The sequence below is a fragment of the Eretmochelys imbricata genome, chromosome 8 (genome assembly GCF_965152235.1).
Source record: "Eretmochelys imbricata isolate rEreImb1 chromosome 8, rEreImb1.hap1, whole genome shotgun sequence".
Classification (NCBI taxonomy): Eukaryota; Metazoa; Chordata; order Testudines; family Cheloniidae; genus Eretmochelys; species Eretmochelys imbricata.
In genome coordinates this window covers 39073788-39095886 of record NC_135579.1, presented here as the reverse complement: position 1 = coordinate 39095886, position 22099 = coordinate 39073788, and the positions used below count along the sequence as shown (strand labels likewise).

Here is a 22099-nt window from a genome sequence, read left to right as displayed (position 1 = left end):
AAAGGGGCACAGCGGGGGCCTCGGGGCCGCAGCAGGGAAATGGCGGTCATGGCAGGAGCCCCAGTGGGTGCACTCCCATCTGGGACCCTGGGCATATCCGGGGGGTTGAGGGTCCCTTCAGGAGCCGAGGGCCAGAGCTGAGAGGAGAGTCACAGCGAGGTTTGTGCTCCAGCACTGGGGGTGCTCCAGGCTGCAGTGGGTCACTGAGTTACTGGCATGGAGCTGGTGTCAAGGTGTGGGTGTGGGTCAGCCCTGGGGGAGTCTCAGGGTCACACTGGGGCTGAGCTGAGAGCACCCTGCGGTGAGGGAGGGACAGCCTCCCAAGGAAGAACTCCCCCTATCCCAGGCTCACTCAGGGGGGGACAGGTGCTAGCTGGGGATTGTACATGAGACACACGAGGACGCAGAAAACAGTGAGGGTAAAATCACTTTGCCTTTAGTCTAATGGACACGGCCGGGAGCGGGGCCCACAGTGCAGACACCTGTACTGGGATCTCAGCCTCCTGTTTGCAAGGGTGCAGTTACCTCGAAACCATGACCCCAGTATTGCCGATGCAGGGAGTCTGCCTGAGTCTGCAGCCAGCCTGAGACAGCTCCCAGTGGGAGGAACTGCCTCCTCATCTGAATAGGGGTGGATTCTGAAACCTAATGACAGCGCAAACACGACCCCACTACTGAGCATCGCAGCAGTGAATATTTTACCCCCTTGATTCCAAACAGGCTGAACTGGGGCCAGCAGCCCCTCTGCCAAGCTGGCCACGTGCCCCTGGCCGCGACTCAGCGCAGCTCCACACAGTCAATACAACATGGCACCACATTGACACATGACGGGGGGGCGGGGAGCAGCCAGTGTGGAGCTGAGTTCCAGACTCAGTAACTGGGGCCCATGTGTGCATGGGCACCCCTGACCCTAGCCACATCTGGATGTCCAGGATGCTGCCGGTTTGCAGTGTGTGCCCCCAGAGACCACGGGGACCCTACTGCAGCTGGTGAGTCCAGCTCACTGGAGTGTGCAGAGCCTGAGGATACTGATGGGCTGATGTGCATTAGGTACCGAGCCCCATGGGGTAGGGCTGCACCGCTTAAAGGAGAAGGGACTCAGCCAAGGACCCAGAGGAAGGCAGCGTCAGTGCTACTCCTGGTCCCTGTCTCCCTCTCCTGAGATAGCGCCCGTAGCATGGCTGGAGGTGCCCTCTGTGCAGCTCACCCAGAGCTGGGGCAGAGCGAGGTGTGGGCCCTGCGTCACAAAGGAAGCACTGGGGGCAGAGCTGCGGAGCAAGCCATTTCCAAACGCTTGGTTGCCCCATGGGCAGTGGTGGTGAAAACAGAAAGCAGTTTCCCAGTCCCCTCCCACTGCCTGAGGGCTCCCCAGGGCCGTGGCCTAGCGCTGGTACTGCTCGCTGGACCTCTGGGGCAGCATAAACTTCTCAGAGGCCCTGCCTGAGGAGGACTTGTCATTCCCCCTCCAGCAGCAGGGCCTAGCCCGGAGCCGGGCCCGGAAGTCTCGAGAGACGTAGAAGTAGATGAAGGGGTCGATGCAGTTGTTGAAGGCGCTGGCGGCCAGGGCCAGCACATACCAGGTGTAGGTGCGGTTGTGCCACTCGGGCTGGGACTGCAGGTAGTGGAAAAAGAGCAGCACATTGCTGGGCGTGAAGCACAGGGCGAAGACCAGCAGCACCAGGGCCAGGAGGCGTACCACGTGGCCATAGTGCTGCCCCTTGAGGAGCAGCCACCCCAGCACCCAGCCGTAGGAGAAGGTGATGAGCACGAAGGGCACGGCGAAGCCCACCACCACCAGTGCAGGGAAGTAGTAGGCCAGCTCGTGCTCTGTGTCCGGGTCGAGGATGTCGTGGCAGGTGGTGATGTTCAACTCTAGGACGGGCTGGGAATGGTGGTAGCGCAGCAGCGGGCTCAAACCCAGCCCCACGGCCAGCCAGACACCCACACAGACTCCCACTGCCTGCCAGACATGCGAGGAGCCCCTCCACAGGAAGGGGTGCACCAGCGAGACGTAGCGGTCGAGGCTGATGCAGGTGAGCAAGAGGATGGAGCCGTACATGTTCCCATAGAAGAGGGTGATCAAAGCACGGCATGCATAGTCCCCAAGGAGCCAGTTGTTGCCCAGCAGATGGTAGGAGATCTTGAAGGGCAGCAGGAGGGTGAAGAGCAGGTCAGCACCGGCCAGGTTGAGCAGGAAGATGGTGGAGGAGCATTTCTTGGTCTTGGTGGCCAACACCCAGAAAGCCAGGGTATTGGCTGGCAGCCCGATCAGCAGCACCGTGGAGTAGAGCGTGGGGAGGACCAGCGTGGTCACTGGGCTGCGGAGGTGAGACTCCAGCCAGGAGCCAGAGAATGTGGTGTTCCTGCCGGCCTCCTCGCAGGTTGAGATGCGGATCATGGCTCGGCCTTTGGTTTGCCTGGGTGCTGCAGGGCCAAGATAGAAGGGTAAGGGCATTCCTACAGTCTGCAGGCCAGGAGCCTGGGCACAGCCTGCCGCCCCCCGACGCCAGGCCTACAGATCACCAACGCTCTGCCCAGCCCCTGCTTGGGGCACTGTGCAGGCAGGGGGAACTCAGACCCATGGGTATCCCCATTCTGCAGAAGGGTACCCAAGGCAAGAAGGCTCCCAAGGCCATGAAGCCAGTCAGAGGCAGAGGCAGGATAAAAACCCAGGAGTCCTGGATCTGACTCCTGTGTGTAAGCCACAGACCGGCCTTCCCATGACTGTAAGTAGCCATCAGAGGGCAGTGTTCTAGCACAACGCTGGGTCCCAGTGACTATGGTTGGGGATTTGCAACAGTAGCTAGGTGGGTCCCAGGATGCTAGAGAGACAAGGTGGGGGAGGGAACAGCTTTCACTGGACCAACTGCTGATGGGAAGAGAGACAAGCTTTGAGCCACACACAGCTCTCCTTCAGGGCTGGGAAAGGTACCCGGAGCCAGAGGTGTTTGCAGGCCCCATCACCTGGCATGGGCCCTTGCAATACCCATTAATGACCTCTCCACCCAGTGTTCAGCTGTGACACTCCGAGGCTACGTCTACACTCAAACCGCTACTGGGGCACAGCTACTGCGCTGCAGTGCTTCAGTGTAGCCACTGGCGCGGGTCCTCCCAGTGTTGTCATTAATCCCACACCAGGCAGGCGCTGGAAGGATTCTGTCCCCAGAGTGCTGTCCACATGGGGGGAGGTCCGGTTCACTCGAGGCTCAGGGGGGTGGATTTTTCACCCCAAGTGAGGGAGCTGGGTTGCCTTACCCTGGCCTGAGCCCCTTTACCAGCTGAGGAAGAGCTCTGTGTAGCCTCAGAGTTCGGCTCTCCCACTGACAAATCTGAGCTCACCTGCCTTGGCTCTGGACTGAGCGGGATTCCCAGGCACTGGAATACCAGGCTGGGCTCTGCCTGGAGCCCTTTCACCCCCGGGATTATCCCCAGTGCAGCCCAGCGGGAGCCGCCCCAGACCCATCGCTCAGCTCTGGCCAAAGAGATACCAAGTACCGGTAGCATACCACACTGATCACACCCCTCCTCCCTTGGCAGCTCAATGGGGAGGGAGGGAGCAACTTCTTGGGGGGGCAGATGTTTGTTGGGGGTAGGGGATGGCTCTTGCTCCAGCTGAGGGGCAGGATTGCATTACCAGGCAGGGTGCCCACCCTGAGGAGCTGCCAGTGTCACCCTGCCACTCGGAAGGCAGCATAAGCATGTGGAGGAGGGGCGCTCGGTGTGGGGGAACCAGAGGGAAGCGCTGAGGTGGACTTGGAATAGGAGCAGGGCCAGGCAGCCAGGGCGGAGCTGAGGTAGGCAAGCGGGTGGTGAAGAGGGCGGGTCTGCATGGCCTGCAGCTGCGGAGCCTGGCGCAGTCAGGTTGGGGGGAGCAGGGCGAGCAGGTGTGGGGGCCGGGAAAGAGGAAGCAGCACTAGGACATGCACAGCACAGCACATGGTGAGGGAGAGGTGGGGGGAGATGGGGTCAGTGTGAAATGGGACAGGAGCACCCCCTAAGGAGATGGCAGAGAAACATTGGGTATGAGAGGGGGAAGGCAGGGGAAGGTCGTGTATACGGGGGCAGGGATGGCACACAACCCCAAGGCATGGGAGGGGAAGGGAGGAGATGCTGTCAGGGCTCAGCCCCTGCTCTTGGCTGCTCGCAGCAGGGTCTCCCCAGTCTTACCCATGTCAGTGAGGCCGCGAGCACACAGAGTGCTGGGAGCGCAGGGAAAGAAGGGGGCTGCTGTAGGGGTGAGCCCCGTGGACTAAGCCAGGAGGACCCCATTTGGGAGCGGGCTGGGGTGTTTGGAGGGCAGACCCAGGCAATGCCCCATCTTGGGGGCACTTCCCAGAGGACACGCTGGGCCCCCTGTCTGTGTTATAGTTGCCTCCTGCAGGGGGCACTGTGCAGGGCAGCCATGGGAGAGCCACAGAGCATCCTGCCCCTGCTTATGGCCCAGGTGGGGGAGGAATGAGTGGCATGGATGTGCTCTCCAGGCCCAGCCATGAGCCCTGCTGTACAGGCACTGAGAGCACATGGCCTTGCCTTTGAATCCCAGGCTCCCAGAGGCTGTCACTGGAGCCCCGGGGCGGATGTGTAAGAAGTGACCAGAACTGATAGCCCCTGCTGTTCCCCTCCCCATCCCCCCACTGCCCAGAGCCCTCCCACGCTGGTGAGCTGATTCCTGCACACTAGGCCCCAAAGAATCCATCACCTCCCCCAGGTCATTCCTGGAGTGAGAAGCCAGTTGCAGGCAGAGGATGGCAGGGCCAGGGCTTCCTCCAATGACTCCTGTCATCAGGTCAGGGCCAGGTGGACTGGCCCAGCATGGCCTCCATCCCCAGGGCTGAGCCGGCCAGGCTCCAGATTAGGTGTTAGGAACCATATTCAAAAAGAAGGAAGGTCCCGAGCCTCTGACAGCCCTTCCCCTGAGAGCTGCCAGAGCTGTGGGGAGAAGCCCAAGGACTCAGTTGAAAATCTCCTAGATCAAAGGATGCTGCCAGCAGCAGCAGCCCGGACACACTGCAAAGTGGCAGATGCACCAGGGGCATGCTGTGAGCTTCCACTGCTCACTGAGGTTTTCACAGTGTCTCAACTTGCTGGCCCTCCACCCTCCCAGAACACCCAGCCAGACACACACAGCCTGTGCTCCCCAGAGGCTGGGATGTCGGGACACACCCTGCCTGGGTGGCTGGGGTTGCTGTGGTCCAGGGGCAGTTAGTCTCAGCCCTGTTCTGAGGAGGAGCCTAGCGCTCTGCTGTGTGTTACAGGTGTCTGCGCGGAGTTTATGCTTTAAAGGTTCAAGAACAGCTAATGCTTAACTAGAGCCTGGTTCAAAGTACCAGACAGACGCTGTTACAGGAAATTAGCTGCAGTTTGTTGGTATTCTGTGTGGTAGTCCTTGACCGCTGGGAGCAGAGCACTTTAACCACAGGGCTCATGGTAGTAGACTACTGAGTTGCACATTAAACTGTGTTTGAGACAATTCCATCTGAGCCCTGCTCCAGACAGACCCTGAATCTCTTGCTGCTCTGATTGCAGGTGTTCGTTCTAGCAGGACTGAGCAAGAATCCCGGGCCCACAGAGCCCACTACTGGAGTTTGATGTGTGTTACAGCAGCATGCCTTCTGCCCCTACCCCTCACCCAGGGTATGTGCAACGCAGCTCAGCCCTCCCTGGTAAAGACAGAAGAAAGCCTAGCTTGGCGAAGAAGCAATGGCTAAGCAGGGCCGCACTCCCCAGCCATAGGGATCTGAGTGGGAGCACGCCAAGGGCAGAGCAGGCAGAAGGGGGGTCCGACTAGGAGCAATGGGGTGAAGTTAAGGGGAAATATACATAGGAAAATAGCAGTGGACTTTTCACAGGGTGAACTAGGCTGGTAGCACCACCTGTTATTAAGGTTGCCCAGCACTTCCTGTTACAGGGCCCTGTTTTCAGTTCCCTACAGCTTTACTTACCCACTTGGGCTGAAATTGTCCACGCAGGGTGCCTGCCTCAGGCTGAACTTTGGGAGGAAAGTTGCAGCCAAAATAGTTCAGCCATTTGCAAGGAAGTAGGGCGGGAGACCGAGATTGGACTGGCTGACGTTTCCACGTCACTACCAGGAGGCCATGCTGAGTGCCACAGGAAGATTAGGCACCACAGGAAGTACTGCCCAAAGGGTCCTGAGTGAGAGCACCCTACAGGTTTCTGGTTGGCCCATGCTCACTATTTAAGCCTGGAGGTTGGCCCAGGAAGTTGTCTGGATAGAAACACAGACTTCTGGTCAGCTGTGACTCCAGACTGCGCCTGGCTTCCTGATCACTGTCTCTGACCCCAGCCTGGCTACCTCAGCTCTCCACCCCTACCTGAACCTGACACTTGCCTATGGATCATGGCTCTAGTGATTAATCCAGTCCCTGCTTGCTGACTGAAGCCTCAATGCCATCCTTGATGTGTGGCCACCACCCCAGCTTTGAGTGCTAGGCCAGATTGCCTACGTCCCAGGCCCTTACACCTGGGTTGTTAAAGCCTTGAAAAAGCAAGCCAGGCCCAAAGAGGCCAGGGACTGTGAGCCCCTCATCTAGGGCATCTGGCCTCCTGACATTGTGGACTGTTTACCATCCCAAAAGAGGAAAGGACTAGCAACAACCTGGCCAGAGGGCTGAGGTGACATCAAAGACCCAAACAAGCAGGCTAGATGGTAATTGGTACATCAAAGGAATAGGGAAAATGAGGCAGAGTTGCTGTGTTGCCTGGTTTTGCCATAAGGGGGCGCTGAAGATTGACAGCAACCTGTTCCAGTTTGCCCACCAATGTGTGCCACTCCCAGACAGTGTCTTGGTCTGCAAAGCACATGACAAAGCTATCAAACAGAGACAAGTACTCACCACCCAGTCCTGATGCCAATGCAGAAACTACAAATCACTGAGATGCACAGGAGCAGGAACTAGGCACAAATCTGGCAAACACCCCTTTTACAAGTGGAAGTCCCCAAAATACTCAAACCAAATTGGAAACCATTTTTGTTGTTGTGTTTCAGTTTCCAAACATCAACATGAAACACAAAATACTCAAATGTTTTGTCTGGACAGTGGCATCATTTTTCCACAGAAAACTTCTAGCCAAATGGACCTGGTCTCTTGGAGTTCCGATAAAATCCAGCTAGGATTTTTTTGTTCAAAACCATGTTGACATGGTCTACTTGCTGTAGTGTTGGAGTGATTTTGGAAACCAACCTGTACAACTTAATCAGGAATGCCCCCTGGGCTCTGTGTAGCCTTTATGATCTGGTATCGCCTCCTCCTAGGACAGCAGAGGGGCATTAAATCTTGATGGAACTCCATTGTAAAAGGAAGCCCCTTGGACAAAAGGCTGGATTTTACCTTGGAGAACTGGTCTGTCAGGGGAGCGGTTGTCTGGCAACAAAGTCACCTGCTGGTGACTGCAGGACTAGAAGGGCAGAAGCTGGTGTGCGTGTGTCCCTCTCTCTGTGCTCATTTTTCACCAGTTTAAGATGAGGGAAGCTCGATGTTGTGGTGGGACCCATCTACCTGACGATGGCCTCCCAAGGAGCTGAATGGGGGGAAATGCAGGTAGGGTTTATTTTGTATGGATCTGTGTTAGGGCTGTCAAACAATTAAAAAAATTAATAGAGATTAATTGTGCGATTAAACAATAATAGAATACAATTTATTTAAATATTTTGGATGTTTTCTACATTTTCAAATTGACTGATTTCAATTACTATACAGAATATAAAGTGTACAGTGCTCACTTTATATTTATTTTTGATTACAAATATTTGCACTATAAAAAACAAAAGAAATAGTATTTTCAATTCACCTAATACAAGTACTGTAATGCAATCTCTTTATCATGAAAGTTGAACTTAAAAATGTAGAATTATTTGCAAAAAATAACTGCATTCAAAAATAAAACAATGTAAAACTTTAGAGCCTATAAGTCTGCTCAGTCCTACTTCTTGTTCAGTTGTTCAGACAAACAAGTTTGTTTACATTTGCAGGAGATAAAGCTGCCTGCTTCTTAGAATCATAGAATCATAGAATCATAGAATATCAGGGTTGGAAGGGACCCCTGAAGGTCATCTAGTCCAACCCCCTGCTCGAAGCAGGACCAATTCCCAGTTAAATCATCCCAGCCAGGGCTTTGTCAAGCCTGACCTTAAAAACCTCTAAGGAAGGAGATTCTACCACCTCCCTAGGTAACGCATTCCAGTGTTTCACCACCCTCTTAGTGAAAAAGTTTTTCCTAATATCCAATCTAAACCTCCCGCACTGGAACTTGAGACCATTACTCCTCGTTCTGTCATCTGCTACCATTGAGAACAGTCTAGAGCCATCCTCTTTGGAACCCCCTTTCAGGTAGTTGAAAGCAGCTATCAAATCCCCCCTCATTCTTCTCTTCTGCAGGCTAAACAATCCCAGCTCCCTCAGCCTCTCCTCATAAGTCATGTGTTCTAGACCCCTAATCATTTTTGTTGCCCTTCGCTGGACTCTCTCCAATTTATCCACATCCTTCTTGTAGTGTGGGGCCCAAAACTGGACACAGTACTCCAGATGAGACCTCACCAATGTCGAATAGAGGGGAACGATCACATCCCTCGATCTGCTCGCTATGCCCCTACTTATACATCCCAAAATGCCATTGGCCTTCTTGGCAACAAGGGCACACTGCTGACTCATATCCAGCTTCTCGTCCACTGTCACCCCTAGGTCCTTTTCCGCAGAACTGCTGCCTAGCCATTCGGTCCCTAGTCTGTAGCGGTGCATTGGATTCTTCCATCCTAAGTGCAGGACCCTGCACTTATCCTTATTGAACCTCATCAGATTTCTTTTGGCCCAATCCTCCAATTTGTCTAGGTCCTTCTGTATCCTATCCCTCCCCTCCAGTGTATCTACCACTCCTCCCAGTTTAGTATCATCCGCAAATTTGCTGAGAGTGCAATCCACACCATCCTCCAGATCATTTATGAAGATATTGAACAAAACCGGCCCCAGGACCGACCCTTGGGGCACTCCACTTGATACCGGCTGCCAACTAGACATGGAGCCATTGATCACTACCCGTTGAGCCCGACAATCTAGCCAGCTTTCTACCCACCTTATAGTGCATTCATCCAGCCCATACTTCCTTAACTTGCTGACAAGAATACTGTGGGAGACCGTGTCAAAAGCTTTGCTAAAGTCAAGAAACAATACATCCACTGCTTTCCCTTCATCCACAGAACCAGTAATCTCATCATAAAAGGCGATTAGGTTAGTCAGGCATGACCTTCCCTTGGTGAATCCATGCTGGCTGTTCCTGATCACTTTCCTCTCATGCAAGTGCATCAGGATTGATTCTTTGAGGACCTGCTCCATGATTTTTCCAGGGACTGAGGTGAGGCTGACTGGCCTGTAGTTCCCAGGATCCTCCTTCTTCCCTTTTTTAAAGATTGGCACTACATTAGCCTTTTTCCAGTCATCCGGGACTTTCCAGTCATCTTGTTCACAGTGTCCCTTGAAAGTGAGAATAGGCGTTCGCACTGTTGCAGCTGGTGTCCCAAGATATTTACATACCAGATGTGCTAAAGATTCATATGTCCCTTTGTGCTTCATTCATCATTCCATCAGCGTCCATGCTGATGATGGGTTCTGCTCGATAACGATCCAAAGCAATGCGGACCGATGCATGTTCATTTTCATAATCTGAGTCAGATGCCACCAGTAAAAGGTTTGGGTTCTGTAGTTTCCGCATCAGATAGTTGATCTTTTAAGACTTCTGAAAGCATGCTCCACGCCTCATCCCTCTCAGATTTTGGAAGGCACTTCAGATTTTTAAACCTTCGGTTAAGTGCTATAGCTTAGAAATCTCACATTGGTACCTGCTTTGCGTTTTGTTAAATCTGCAGCGAAAGTGTTCTTAAAATGAACATGTGCTGAGTCATCTGAGACTACTATAACATGAAATATATGCAGAATGTGGGTAAAACAGAGCCGCAGACATACAATTCTCCCCCAAAGAGTTTGGTCACAAATTTAATTAACGCATTATTTTTTTAATGAGCATCATCAGCATAGAAACATGTCCCCTGGAATGGTGGCCGAAGCATAAAGGGGCATACGAATGTTTAGCATATCTGGCACGTACCTTGCAATGCCAGCTGCAAAAGTCCCATGCGAACACCTGTTCTCACTTTCCCGTGACATTGTAAATAAGAAGTGGGCAGCATTAACATTGTAAATGTAAACAAACTTGTTTGTCTTAGCAATTGGCTGAACAAGAAGTAGGACTGAGTGGACTTGTAGGCGCTAAAGTTTTGCATTGATTTGTTTTTGAGTGCAGTTATGTAACAAAAAAAAAGTCTACATTTGTAAGTTGTATTTTCATGGTAAAGAGATTGCACTACAGTACTTATATGAGGTGAACTGAAAAAATACTTTCTTTTGTTTATCATTTTTAGAGTCCAAATATTTGTAATCAAAAATAATAATATAAAGTGAGTAGTATATACTTTGTATTCTGTGTTGTAACTGAAATCAATATATTTGAAAATGTAGAAAAAGCATCCAAAATATTTAATACATTTCAATTGGTATTCTATTGATTAACAGTGTGATTAAAATTGCAATTAATCGCAATGAATTTTTTTTATCATGATGAATTTTTTTGATTTAACCACGTGAGTTATCTGTGATTAATCGACAACCCTAATCTGTGTATTTCTTGTGTGTGATTTAGTAAAGAGCACCAGTGTTATGGAGCTCTGTGCAAAGTGTCTGTGTGTTCCGTGCTACCCCTGAGATAGTTAACCGTAACCCAGAAGGTTCACACTTTCGCTGAAGTTCTGGGAGAGCACGTGTTTATGCTCCAGGGTGAGTCCAAGGGCCAGTACTAGTTCAGGGGCACCATGTAGGCTCCAGCTCTCAGGAGGGGGTGCTAGATCGATGGTGTGCACCCTGAGTATGCTGAGGGACCTAGGGTGACCAGACGTTCCGATGCTCCGGCTGCTTTTTTTTTTTTTTGCTTCCCCCATGTGTCCCAATATTTTGTCCGTTTCATCTGGTCACTCTAGAGGGACCCCAAGCCTGGGGCAGTGCCTGGACACTGTTCAGATTCAGGAGGCTTAAAACACACAGGAGTCCAGAGGCTGGGTTCCCCACACAGCATGCTGCTCCGGGAACCTGACCCCATCTGTGATAAGTGGCAGAGTATGAGAGATTCAGCCATGTCCAAGAAGTGGTCAGTGTCAATTTGAACCATGCCCTTCTAGAAAATATCTTCAGAACACCTTTGTGTAATGGACGGGTATTGGACAGTGAGTCTTCCAGTCCTCGATAGCAGAAGCCACCAGATCTTAACAGGGCAATAGTGCACGTATATATATATATAACTAGGCCTGCTTTGCATGTGGTTATTAAAACCAGTCATCAGCAGTGCCCACGTGGCTTCCTCTTTCTTAATGTTGCACAGACAGCAAAGACTCAACACCTGCCATCAGCCTAACACTTCATTGCTGCGGCTGCACCACACAGCCTAGAAGTGCCCTACAAGATGGGCCCGAACTCCTGCCTTAGCAACCTTCAGGGCAGAAGCTGGGCAAAGTCGCTTTGCTGAATTCCTGTGTGTCAGAGCCACACCTGACACAGATTCAATAGCATCAGTGCCAAAATGAGGCCCCACGGCCCTGAAGCAACTGCTCCAGCAGGACGGCTAGATGGGAAAGCCCATGGCGCTGACAGTGGTAGGGATCGGGGAGGCCACACCCAAAGGGCCAAGATCCAGCATATGCAGAGTTCTGAGGCCTCAGACTTCGGCAGGGATCCCTGCTAGCGACTGAGTCGCACACACGAGTGTCTGCAACACTTGAGAGGTGCCATTCTGGCCACAGGGGGACTGGAAATTGGAGCCCTTGTGAAAGGCCAAGCAAAGGAGCCATGTATAACACGTGACATGGCAACCCAAGCTTGGACCAAGTGAGAATGGCCTGAACTGTAGCAAAATGGCCAGACTACTCGGTAAGAGCTGATGGCTAGGCTTTTGGGAGCTGGATCCTCTCGCAGACACTAACACAGCCCCAGCTGGCCAGTGCTGCAAGTGAAAACTGATAATGGCGCCCAACTCTCTCGGGCTGAGTCTGAGCAAAGGCTGGCTGTTGGAGCACATGAACTCAACCGCACAGCCCAGCGGAAAGCCTGAGTCAGCAGCCTGACCACGGCTGCTCAGAGCTTGGCAAGGAGCTGCACTGGCCGGGTGGAATACCTCAGCGGACTGCACTGGCAGCAGCCTGGGTGATGGTGTTGGTGACACTGGGCACTACACTAGGTAACTCGGGAGGGTGGAAGACCATGAGTCAAGGAAGCCCTCCTGCTCTAGGCCTGGATAAACCAAGGCCCCTTTGCTCCTTGAACCCTCTGTGATCCTGCGTAACTCTGAGGAAGCTAGCACAAACAGACAGGTTTGCACATGGCTCGCCAGCCAAGGCCAGCTTCAGCCTGGGAAACAGATAGATAAGGCAGAAATGTTTAGCAAAAACCAGTAACAAATAGGGCAAGGCTTGGGCAATGCTACTGAGGAAAAACACAACTGTCTGCTTTAGCTGATTGGCTACGGTATTGTATGGGGCAACAGGTAATTGGTTGCATAAGCTTGTATAGTGAAATAGGCAAAGGTATAAAATGTATACTGGAATTTGCTGCGCTGCTGCAGGATTTGAGACAGCTCAGTCTCCCTGCGCCCTATTTGGAGCTCCAAATAAATCTCTCTGCTTCGCCACCCCGTTATGGTCATTGGCGCGACGCACCCCGGGCAACGAACCCAGCTGTTGCTTGCTTCGGGCACTCTGTGCCGGCAACAGTGGGAAACGTCCAGGGGAACAGCCGACAAGGAACTGAGGAAAGAGGAACTGAGCACACAATTCACTGATTGCCACGCCAAGGGTCGACCAGAGTGTTATCTGGGCTGACACAGCGAGGAAAGCCATCTCCAACCGCCCCACTGGAAAGCGGGACCTGGGCTGAGCCAACAGCCCCGGGGAGGCAGATATAGCGACATCAGAGATACAGCCACATTTCCCATGGTGCCTGAGCCAACCGAGATAGCAACCTGTGTGCAGAGCTGGGAGGTGACTGCAGGTCCCCTCATGCACAGGGGTGACTGCAGCCCCAGCAGGATTGCAGGACTCAGGAGAGAGAGAGACTCGGCAGGCAGCAGCAGACAGCAGTTGGGATTGTGGTTTCTGTTTGCTCTTGCTAAACGCAGAGAGTTTTCCCAGGGTGCAGGCATTAGTGCTGACTGGGTTTCTAGCAGAGGGTGCAGGTTGGATGGTTAATGCATTTGTGCATTCTTTATGCCCGTGCCAGAGGGGATGTTACAAGTCAATGCATTACGCTCAGCTGCATGGAGCCAAGTAACTGGCTCCACGCGGCTGAGCTTAATGTATCGACTTGTAACATCCCCTCTGGCACGGGCATAAAGAATGCACAGCATTGTAAGGTATGCACGTGAGCACAGTGCTGCTCACGCTGTGCTCCATAAAGCTGAGCTGTCCTCCCCAGCCTCCTTTACAGCCATTGGATTCTATGACAGCTGGCCGAGTGGCGGAGAGCGTTGGACACTGCCGCATCCAGGATGTAGTCATGCAGGGAGGCCATGCATCGACCTGCTGTGATTGTGATACCCACAACACCCTTCCTGAATATGATACCATGGGCCCAGTGCACCAGCCCCATTTATGTCTGTGAAGCACTGTGCATCCAGCCCTGCCACCATCCACAGCAGGAAGAATGTTACGAGTGCACGGAGCCGCTGAACCCAGGAATTCAGGCGCGTGGGGCAGGGGCGGTTCCCAGGGAGGGAGGTTGAGAGCTCACCTGAGTTGCAGACAGGAGGGCATAAAGCACCAGGGGAAACCAAAAATCTTCAGATAAGACTGTCAACATGGGTGGCTTACGGGCAGGCTCCTGGGTCCATATTTAGATGGCCCTAAATAGATGGCCTGATTTTCAAAGGCAGCGAATCCCCAGCCACTCCTGTTGACTCCAGTGGGATCTCAGCACCTTTGAAAATCAAACCACTCCTTTAGGTGCCTGCATAGAATCATAGAATATCAGGGTTGGAAGGGACCTCAGGAGGTCATCTAGTCCAACCCCCTGCTCAAAAGCAGGACCCATACCCAATTAAATCATCCCAGCCAGGGCTTTGTCAAGCCTGACCTTAAAAACTTCTAAGGAAGGAGATTCCACCACCTCCCTGCAGATGGATGTAGGAGCCAAACAGCAGCCTGCAATGTTCCTCGGTCATGTTTCAGACCCAGCTGGATGGATTTCCTGTGGCCTGCGCCCAAGCCTGCCCCTTGGCTCTCGGACCAGGCAGGGAGCATTGCAGGCCAGCAGGGGCATTTGGTGTTATTTCTACCCAGCCAAGGTGAAGGAAGGGAGCCCAACCCACAAGCCCATGGCTTTTTCATTTGGAAAGTCTACCAGCTGAGAAGAAGGAAGTTCATGGCCCCCATCCCTCCTCCCCCAACCCCAGCGGAGTCTCAGTCTGACTGTCTCTAAAACAGTGGTATGTGCACTCCTGGGGGTATGCAGAGATCTTCCAGGGGGTACATCAACTCATCTAGATATTTGCCTAGTTTTACAACAGGCTGCAGAAAAAGCACTAGTGAAGTCAGTACAAACTAAAATTTCATACAGACAATGACTTGTTTATACTGCTCTATATACTGTACACTCAACTGTAAGGACAATATTTATATCCCAATTGATTTATTTTATAATTATATGGTAAAAATGAGAAAGTTGTTCAGTAACAATGAGCTGAGTCACTTTTGCATTTTTATGTCTGATTTTATAAGCAAGTAGTTTTTAAGTGAGGTGAAACTTGGGGTACACAAGACAAATCAGACTGAAAGGGGTCCAGTTGTCTGGAAAGGTTGAGAGCCGCTGCTCTGAGATGAACAAACAGCCTGCCCCAAATGCTCCCAGCTCCAAATGGGCAGGCACATCCCTGCTCCACCGTCTCAGCAATAGCAGTCCTCGGTGATAACAGAGCCCACGGGCCTGACATCCTGACAACAAACAGCGGCTGGCCAGCCGGTCAGAGTGGGGACAGGAGGGCTCGGACCCAATGCACTATAAGCCCTGGGCTATGGGTGGGAATTCCCCCCCAGGTCATGGGATTCATAGCCAGGCTCTCACCCATCAGACAGGTGTCCAGCTGAGGCCTCTGGAAGCAAGAAATTCTTGCACCAAACAGGAAGCCATGGCAATGCATTCATCCCGATGGCCTGTGGGGCCCTGGCCTCACCCACCAGGCAGCTCGGCACCTAGGCAGAGAGAAGGAAGAACCCACTTGCCTTATGCAGCCTTATAAACAGCGTGTCCAATTCTACCCAGCCAGTGCTAAGAGAGTCCTCCCCGGAGTTGCTCCCTGCCCCCGCTGCAGTGAGCCCAAGAGGGGAGACCCCCATGGGCATTGGGATGGCTTGAAGTGGGGGGGAGGGAGGGGAAAACCTCCTCACCATGTGGAGCAAAGGAGCCTCGCAGGGCGCTTACCTGTGGGGCATTGCTCAGCCCAGCCCAGCCAGGTGCAGGTGAGTAGAAGTGAGGTGCAGAGAGCTGCAGAGTATGGCCCAGACTGCAGGGACAACATGTTTGCAACCCAGGCAGGCTTGACTTCATCTGAACTGGGGCAGCGAGTGCAGCACATGCGTGGTGCATTGTCAGGCTCTGTAAAGTGCTGGATGAGGGGGCGGCCCCTGCGGGGAGAGTCCCAGTGATGGCACAGGCGCTAGACAACTCCCTCTCTGGTTCCTTTTCTGTCGCTTTCTCTTCCTCTTTCCTTGCAGGCCGGGGTCTCTGTGATTCTGCGTTTGAACGCCCAGGGCAGGCGCTCACACCTGAGGAGCTGACAGAGGAGGCCTGAAATGTTCCCAGCCACAGTGTTGGGGACACTGGGGCATGGCCACTAGGTAACTCAAGGGGATGGAAGACCACGAGTGTTGATGAAGCTCCCTCGCACTAGGCCCAGGTGTCCTTGGCCCCCCTGCCTGGAGGCACTCGCAGCAGTTATGCTGAGAATCTGCAACAATATGTTGCAGAGTCAAACTGCCTGAAACTAAACAAGGCCAAACAGGGCAAATATAAAAAAACAATGCTAAATAAAGCAGCTTTATGTATAGTTTAACAAATAATACAAAAAACAAGGAAACTAGCTGGTAACTAAATTAGCTGGCTATATGGATACTTAGGGCAGCTTGCTATTAAATAAGTATGCTTAAAAAAAATGTATAAAAGCCTGTATAACTTCCTGCTCTGTGTGCAGGATTTGAGATTCTATTCTCCCTGTACCTTTTTGCAGCTGCAAATAAACTTTCCTGCTTCTTCAAATGCCTACACCTGCCAGGGAGAGCCAGAGACATAGACATGCCATAGGCACACATGGCAGCCAGCAGGTTGCGAGATACCCTGTAGTCAGCCTGGGGAGCCAGCCCTGGGCCCTAAGCAGCAGAATCACAGCTCAGCAGTGTAACATATTTGTAACGGTATTTAGCTGCACCAAGGCACTTTGGAAAGTCCCAGCCGGTGCCTCTCGGCAACTTAAAAAATCTGGCCCAGGTCCCTTGGAAACATCCACAGCCAGCAACCAGATACTGGGGCTGAAAGGAACAAACAGTTCTTTGGCTGGCCAAAGACTTCTCCCCATCCCATGCCCTTGTGGGACAGAGCAACAGGCTGGAATAAGGATTAAACTACTGGGTTCTCTAGCCATTTAATAGGGGCCTGTAGAAATTACTCTAGACATCTGGAGCATTTCATAGAGAACTGGGTCCTTTTCCAAGGGGAAGCCTCTGGAAACTCCTTGTTCTCCTTTACACCCAGGAGGACTTTTCCACAGGGTGCACACACTGTAAGGTCCAGTGACACAGTGACAGATGGGTGATTCCCAAAGAGCTGTGCATCGTGGAATGACTAGGATGGGCAGGGATCGGATGCATGGCGGGGTAGGACAGTGTGCTGCAGGCTCCCAGAAATGCTGTGGCTGCTTGCTAAGACATCCAGCTCTCGCTGAGGCTTGCACCGAGCCGGCTGCCACTCACTCAGGCCACTGCAATGGTGTGGGAGCACCCATCATTGCTTTAGCTGCAGCAGCTGCGGCAAGGGGAACTCCCCTCCTGCATCCCCCCCAAGCGCCGTGGTGCAGGGATGGACCAACTCATCCCCACTTGCCCCATTGCTGGACGTACCAGTGATGCATGGAGAGGACCCAATAGAGCAGGACCAAGCTGCAGCACCAAGTGTGCAAGCTGCAGCACCGAGTGTGAATCTTGCAGCCGCTACAACCCACCTCTACATGCAGTTTCCTGGTCTGCTCTCTAGCTCCCCCGACCTCCTGCTGCCTTTAGCTTTCTTGAGAGCTGGCCAGTACAGGCACCTCCTTAGCAGCAGGCTGTCAAAGCAGCACAACCCCCAGCAGCCCCTGCCACTCTCATCCTCCTCTGCGAGCTGAGCACTTTGGAAAACTTGGTCATGACTCCCTTCTCCCACCCATCCTTCCTTGGCCAGCCAACCATGCAGCTTGCTGCAATGAGATACTGGGGGCAGGGGGAACGAGCAATGGGAAAAAGGGAGAAGGAGCCACTGGCCCAACTCCCTGTGCACCCTTTATGGGTCCCTAGAGAAAGGCCAGCAGAGTGACCGTGCCCTGTGGCTTCTATCTCACCCCCTTATTCCAAGCCATAACTAACAGCCCAGGCTGCTGTGCTGTTGCCCAGGGCCTCTCTCACCTGCAGCCATCTTACACCAATAAAGCACCAGCAAAGAGAGCAGAAATCCCGCCGCCTCCCAGCAGGACTGGGGCAGACTGGGCAGCCGTTCCTGCAGTGTGGCGCCTTCTGAACAGCAAAAAGCCCTGAGCCGGGCTCTAGCCCTGTGCAGCTGGCTGAATAATGGAGATGGTGAATAATATTGTTATTCGGTGAATAAATTATTCAGGACTTTTCTGCATTATTCAACCAATTCTATTTTCAGAATGTTCCGAAGAGCTGGGCTGGTGGAACAGGGCGCCGCAGGGACGTTGCAGGAGCCAGGCTTAGCAACATCAGAGCTAGTGCCATGCTTCAGAGAACTGATCTGGGGTGGAGAACATGACAGAGCTCAGAAGCAGTGAGGCCCCATGACACCTTTTCCTGGAGGTCAGTCTGGGCCTGGGGTGAGATTAAGAATGGGCCTGGAACAGGGGGCCCCAGCCTCTGTCATTTAAACCACCAATAAACTCACTCAGGTCCCAATCCCTTGGTCATATCTGTGCAGCAGGACACCACAGTAGAGCTACCACCTGTTCAGGTTTTCTCAGTAGCATCCATTTTTTGAGGTACCTGTCCCAGGAAAGCTGGACGGGTGCTCAGTGCCCACTGCCAGCTGGCCAGTGTTATGGGCTCAGGATCAGCCCACGAGGCCCATATTTTGCACCTCAGAGGTGGGAGCCCTACCTGTGTCCATGAGAGACCCATTGGGTTTGCCCCCTTGGATCTGGCTACAGGATTGGGGCCTAGCACATCAGCTGACATGCTGGGTGTGATCATCATGGTTAATGTTGCAAAACAGTTCCCATGCTAGAGCTGCAAATCCCTGTTTGCCCAGCCAGAGAACCAGCCGAAACCTGCCCCTGAAGGGAGACTGACTAGTCTTGGATGAATTGAGATAAGTCAGGCTGTGTTTCTGGGCTAGGAGTCAGAAGAGGGATTTGCCCAGCTACAAAGTTCTGACCTTGTTTAGGTGAGAAGAGCCTGGAAGTGCCTGAGCGCTGAAAGGTCATAGTGGGCAAGTCGCTAGAGCACAGTGGGGAGAGCAGCGTTGATCCATGGATTGGTTTAAAGTAACAGCAGAAAATGTAGAACTGAGCAAATGCCCATCCCTGGGGATTTAACTAATACTCACTACTAGTCACTGTCCTGTGTAGCTCAGAACCACGGGCCAGATTACACTGGAGCGGCAGGTGAGGGCACAGTGCTAGGGGCTGACACTGCCCCATTCAGCAAGGGGCCCCAGGCCTTGTAACTGTGTACGGTGCAGGGACAGCACTCGGGCCATGGGTGCTGCATGGGGCGAGTGAGCCACAGCTACTCTTCAAAGCTGGCGAGGAGCCTCCCAGCCCCAGACATCCCTCAGTGACAGGTCCCCCAAAGCTCCCCCAGCTTGCGGGCTTGGAATGTTTCAGTCCCAGGACTGAGAACTGCCCTGCTCCCCAGCCCTCTCCCCCAGGGCCAGGCTAACCAATAGCTCCACATGCCCAGTGCCACCCCAGGACATCCCAGCTCTCGAACAGACCAAAAATGGCTTTTTCGATTCACTAACAATCACAAACCAGTTCAGATTTGGCTGGAGCTGAATCCAGTGTTTTTCTTCTATATTTCAGAATTGCCGCCAATCCAAAACCTCAGTTATTCACCCTGATCTGCTCTGCTCCGCTCCAGGGTTTATCTGGGCGTCTCTATGTACCACACACCTCTTCTCCAGCCTGGCTCCTGTGGGCCAAACCCCAGGCTGTCCCTGTCCCATGAATCACCCTCAGCCCCATCCCCAGTCAGGTCCCCGGGTGCAGGGAAGCTCCTTGTGGGGAGAAGGTGGAGCAAAGGGAAGGGGCATGGTGGATCGGGCAATATTAACGAGTCGCAGGAAATGAGGCTAATCGAGGAGGGAACACATGGGTGGCAATGCCTCAGATAGGAATGGTATGAGACAGAGAGAGGGAGCTGGAGGCAGAGGGGAAGGGGAAGATGGGGATGGGGTCGGTCCTGGGGCCGGTGTTGTTCAATATCTTCATAAATGATCTGGAGGATGGTGTGGATTGCACTCTCAGCAAATTTGCGGATGATACTAAACTGGGAGGAGTGGTAAATACGCTGGAGGGGAGGGATAGGATACAGAAGGACCTAGACAAATTGGAGGATTGGGCCAAAAGAAATCTGATGAGGTTCAATAAGGATAAGTGCAGGGTCCTGCACTTAGGATGGAAGAATCCAATGCATCGCTACAGACTAGGGACCGAATGGCTAGGCAGCAGTTCTGCGGAAAAGGACCTAGGGGTGACAGTGGACGAGAAGCTGGATATGAGTCAGCAGTGTGCCCTTGTTGCCAAGAAGGCCAATGGCATTTTGGGATGTATAAGTAGGGGCATAGCGAGCAGATCGAGGGACGTGATCGTTCCCCTCTATTCGACATTGGTGAGGCCTCATCTGGAGTACTGTGTCCAGTTTTGGGCCCCACACTACAAGAAGGATGTGGATAAATTGGAGAGAGTCCAGCGAAGGGCAACAAAAATGATTAGGGGTCTAGAACACATGACTTATGAGGAGAGGCTGAGGGAGCTGGGATTGTTTAGTCTGCAGAAGAGAAGAATGAGGGGGGATTTGATAGCTGCTTTCAACTACCTGAAAGGGGGTTCCAAAGAGGATGGCTCTAGACTGTTCTCAATGGTAGCAGATGACAGAACGAGGAGTAATGGTCTCAAGTTCCAGTGGGGGAGGTTTAGATTGGATATTAGGAAAAACTTTTTCACTAAGAGGGTGGTGAAACACTGGAATGCGTTACCTAGGGAGGTGGTAGAATCTCCTTCCTTAGAGGTTTTTAAGGTCAGGCTTGACAAAACCCTGGCTGGGATGATTTAACTGGGAATTGGTCCTGCTTCGAGCAGGGGGTTGGACTAGATGACCTTCAGGGGTCCCTTCCAACCCTGATATTCTATGATTCTATGATGGCAGAGCAGGAAGAGGACAAGGGAAAGCAAGGAAAGACACAGCTTTGTAGCTAGTGCATGATGGATGCAAGTGCAGGATTGGCCTGGATCCTTGACACCAAATGGCAACAGTTTATCAGGTGATAATCTCAGCCTCTTCCAGGGGGCCCCCTCCACACCAGAGCACTGTCCTACCACCCCCCCGGACTCACTTGCCCCCAATCTCCCCTCCCCCAAGGGGCCTTCGAGCCCCTCCCCCAAGGAAAGACATCGCTCATGCTTCTTGTGAGTGTACCAGCTTTGGAACGGCCAGAGCTGCTGTTCAGTCCTTTAAGGCTGGCCAGGATAACCAACGGGCCTGGGGAGCAGGGGACAGTTGTGCTGGCTACCTGGCCAGCCAGGTCCTTACATACTGCGGCACTACTGCTGAACCGTGTCCTCCGGCCCTGTCCAGACTCCCAGCCCAAGGAGCCTCCCAGGAATTGGAACCACATCAGGAGCTGAGGTCGCAGCTCTTACCTGCCCCGCAATTGGAGGGATGTCCTCTCCCCTGTAACTGCATTGGCACAGATGTGCCAACCCTCACTTTCCTGTGGACTATCACAGGCATCAGAAGAGAGCCAGAGCCAGTCACCCCAAGGGACCAGCTCCCGCAGGACTCAGGTATGTGCGAGTCCCACACTGTGCCCACCTCTGGGCCAGGGCAGGGTGAGGGGCATACCTGGGACAGAGCTCTAGCTCCAGGCAAGCAGCTGTTGTAGCCCAACTAGCTTTGATGGGGAAGGAAGCGTTGCTGGGGGCCCCTACAGTACATTTTCCAGATGAGATCCTCCCCAACCAGGCAGAGGCCTGTGCCACCAGCTGGTCCTCTGAGCCCTTCGTGTGGGGGATCCAGCTGGATGAGATGGAGAGAGAACAGCCGGGTTCTGCCAGGCTGAGGCAGGAGTGGGGCTCCCACAGAAAGCACCAGGTGGTGGTTGTGGCCGTGAGTCCAGGGCAATGCTGGCTGCAAGGGCCAGGCAGCCAGATAGGGCTGTGAGCACCTTGCATAGACACTGGGCATGCAGCTGCCCCAGAGAGACCCGGAGCTGCCTTGGCACTGAGACCTGCAACTGGAAGAGTAAAGACATGGGCACAGGGCCCCAGGCAGAGGTTGGTGCCACCAGCAGACACAGTGTAACAGTAACACCAAGCAGTATTTCCAGGGTGTTCATCCCTGGCCAACACCCCCATCCTGCCGGTCTGTGCCCAGGGCTCCCTCTGTGCCCAGCCCAACGCCCCCTCCCTGCCGGTCTGTGCCCAGGGCTCTCTCTGTGCCCAGCCCAACGCCCCCTCCCTGCCGGTCTGTGCCCAGGGCTCCCTCTGTGCCCAGCCCAATGCCCGCTCCCTGCCG

The 22099-nt window shown here is 53.3% G+C and overlaps 1 protein-coding gene across 1 annotated transcript; it reads right to left on the bottom strand.

Annotated features, from left to right (window-relative positions):
- Positions 1-1381: 1381 nt before the first annotated feature.
- LOC144269248 (proteinase-activated receptor 4-like) lies at positions 1382-15691 on the bottom strand. Its single transcript, XM_077824766.1, has 2 exons — positions 15525-15691; positions 1382-2424 (listed from the first exon to the last, which is right to left on the bottom strand). Exons 1-2 carry the CDS (start codon positions 15676-15678, stop codon positions 1382-1384), a joined length of 1197 nt encoding a protein of 398 aa, XP_077680892.1. The 5' UTR covers positions 15679-15691.
- Positions 15692-22099: the final 6408 nt, after the last annotated feature.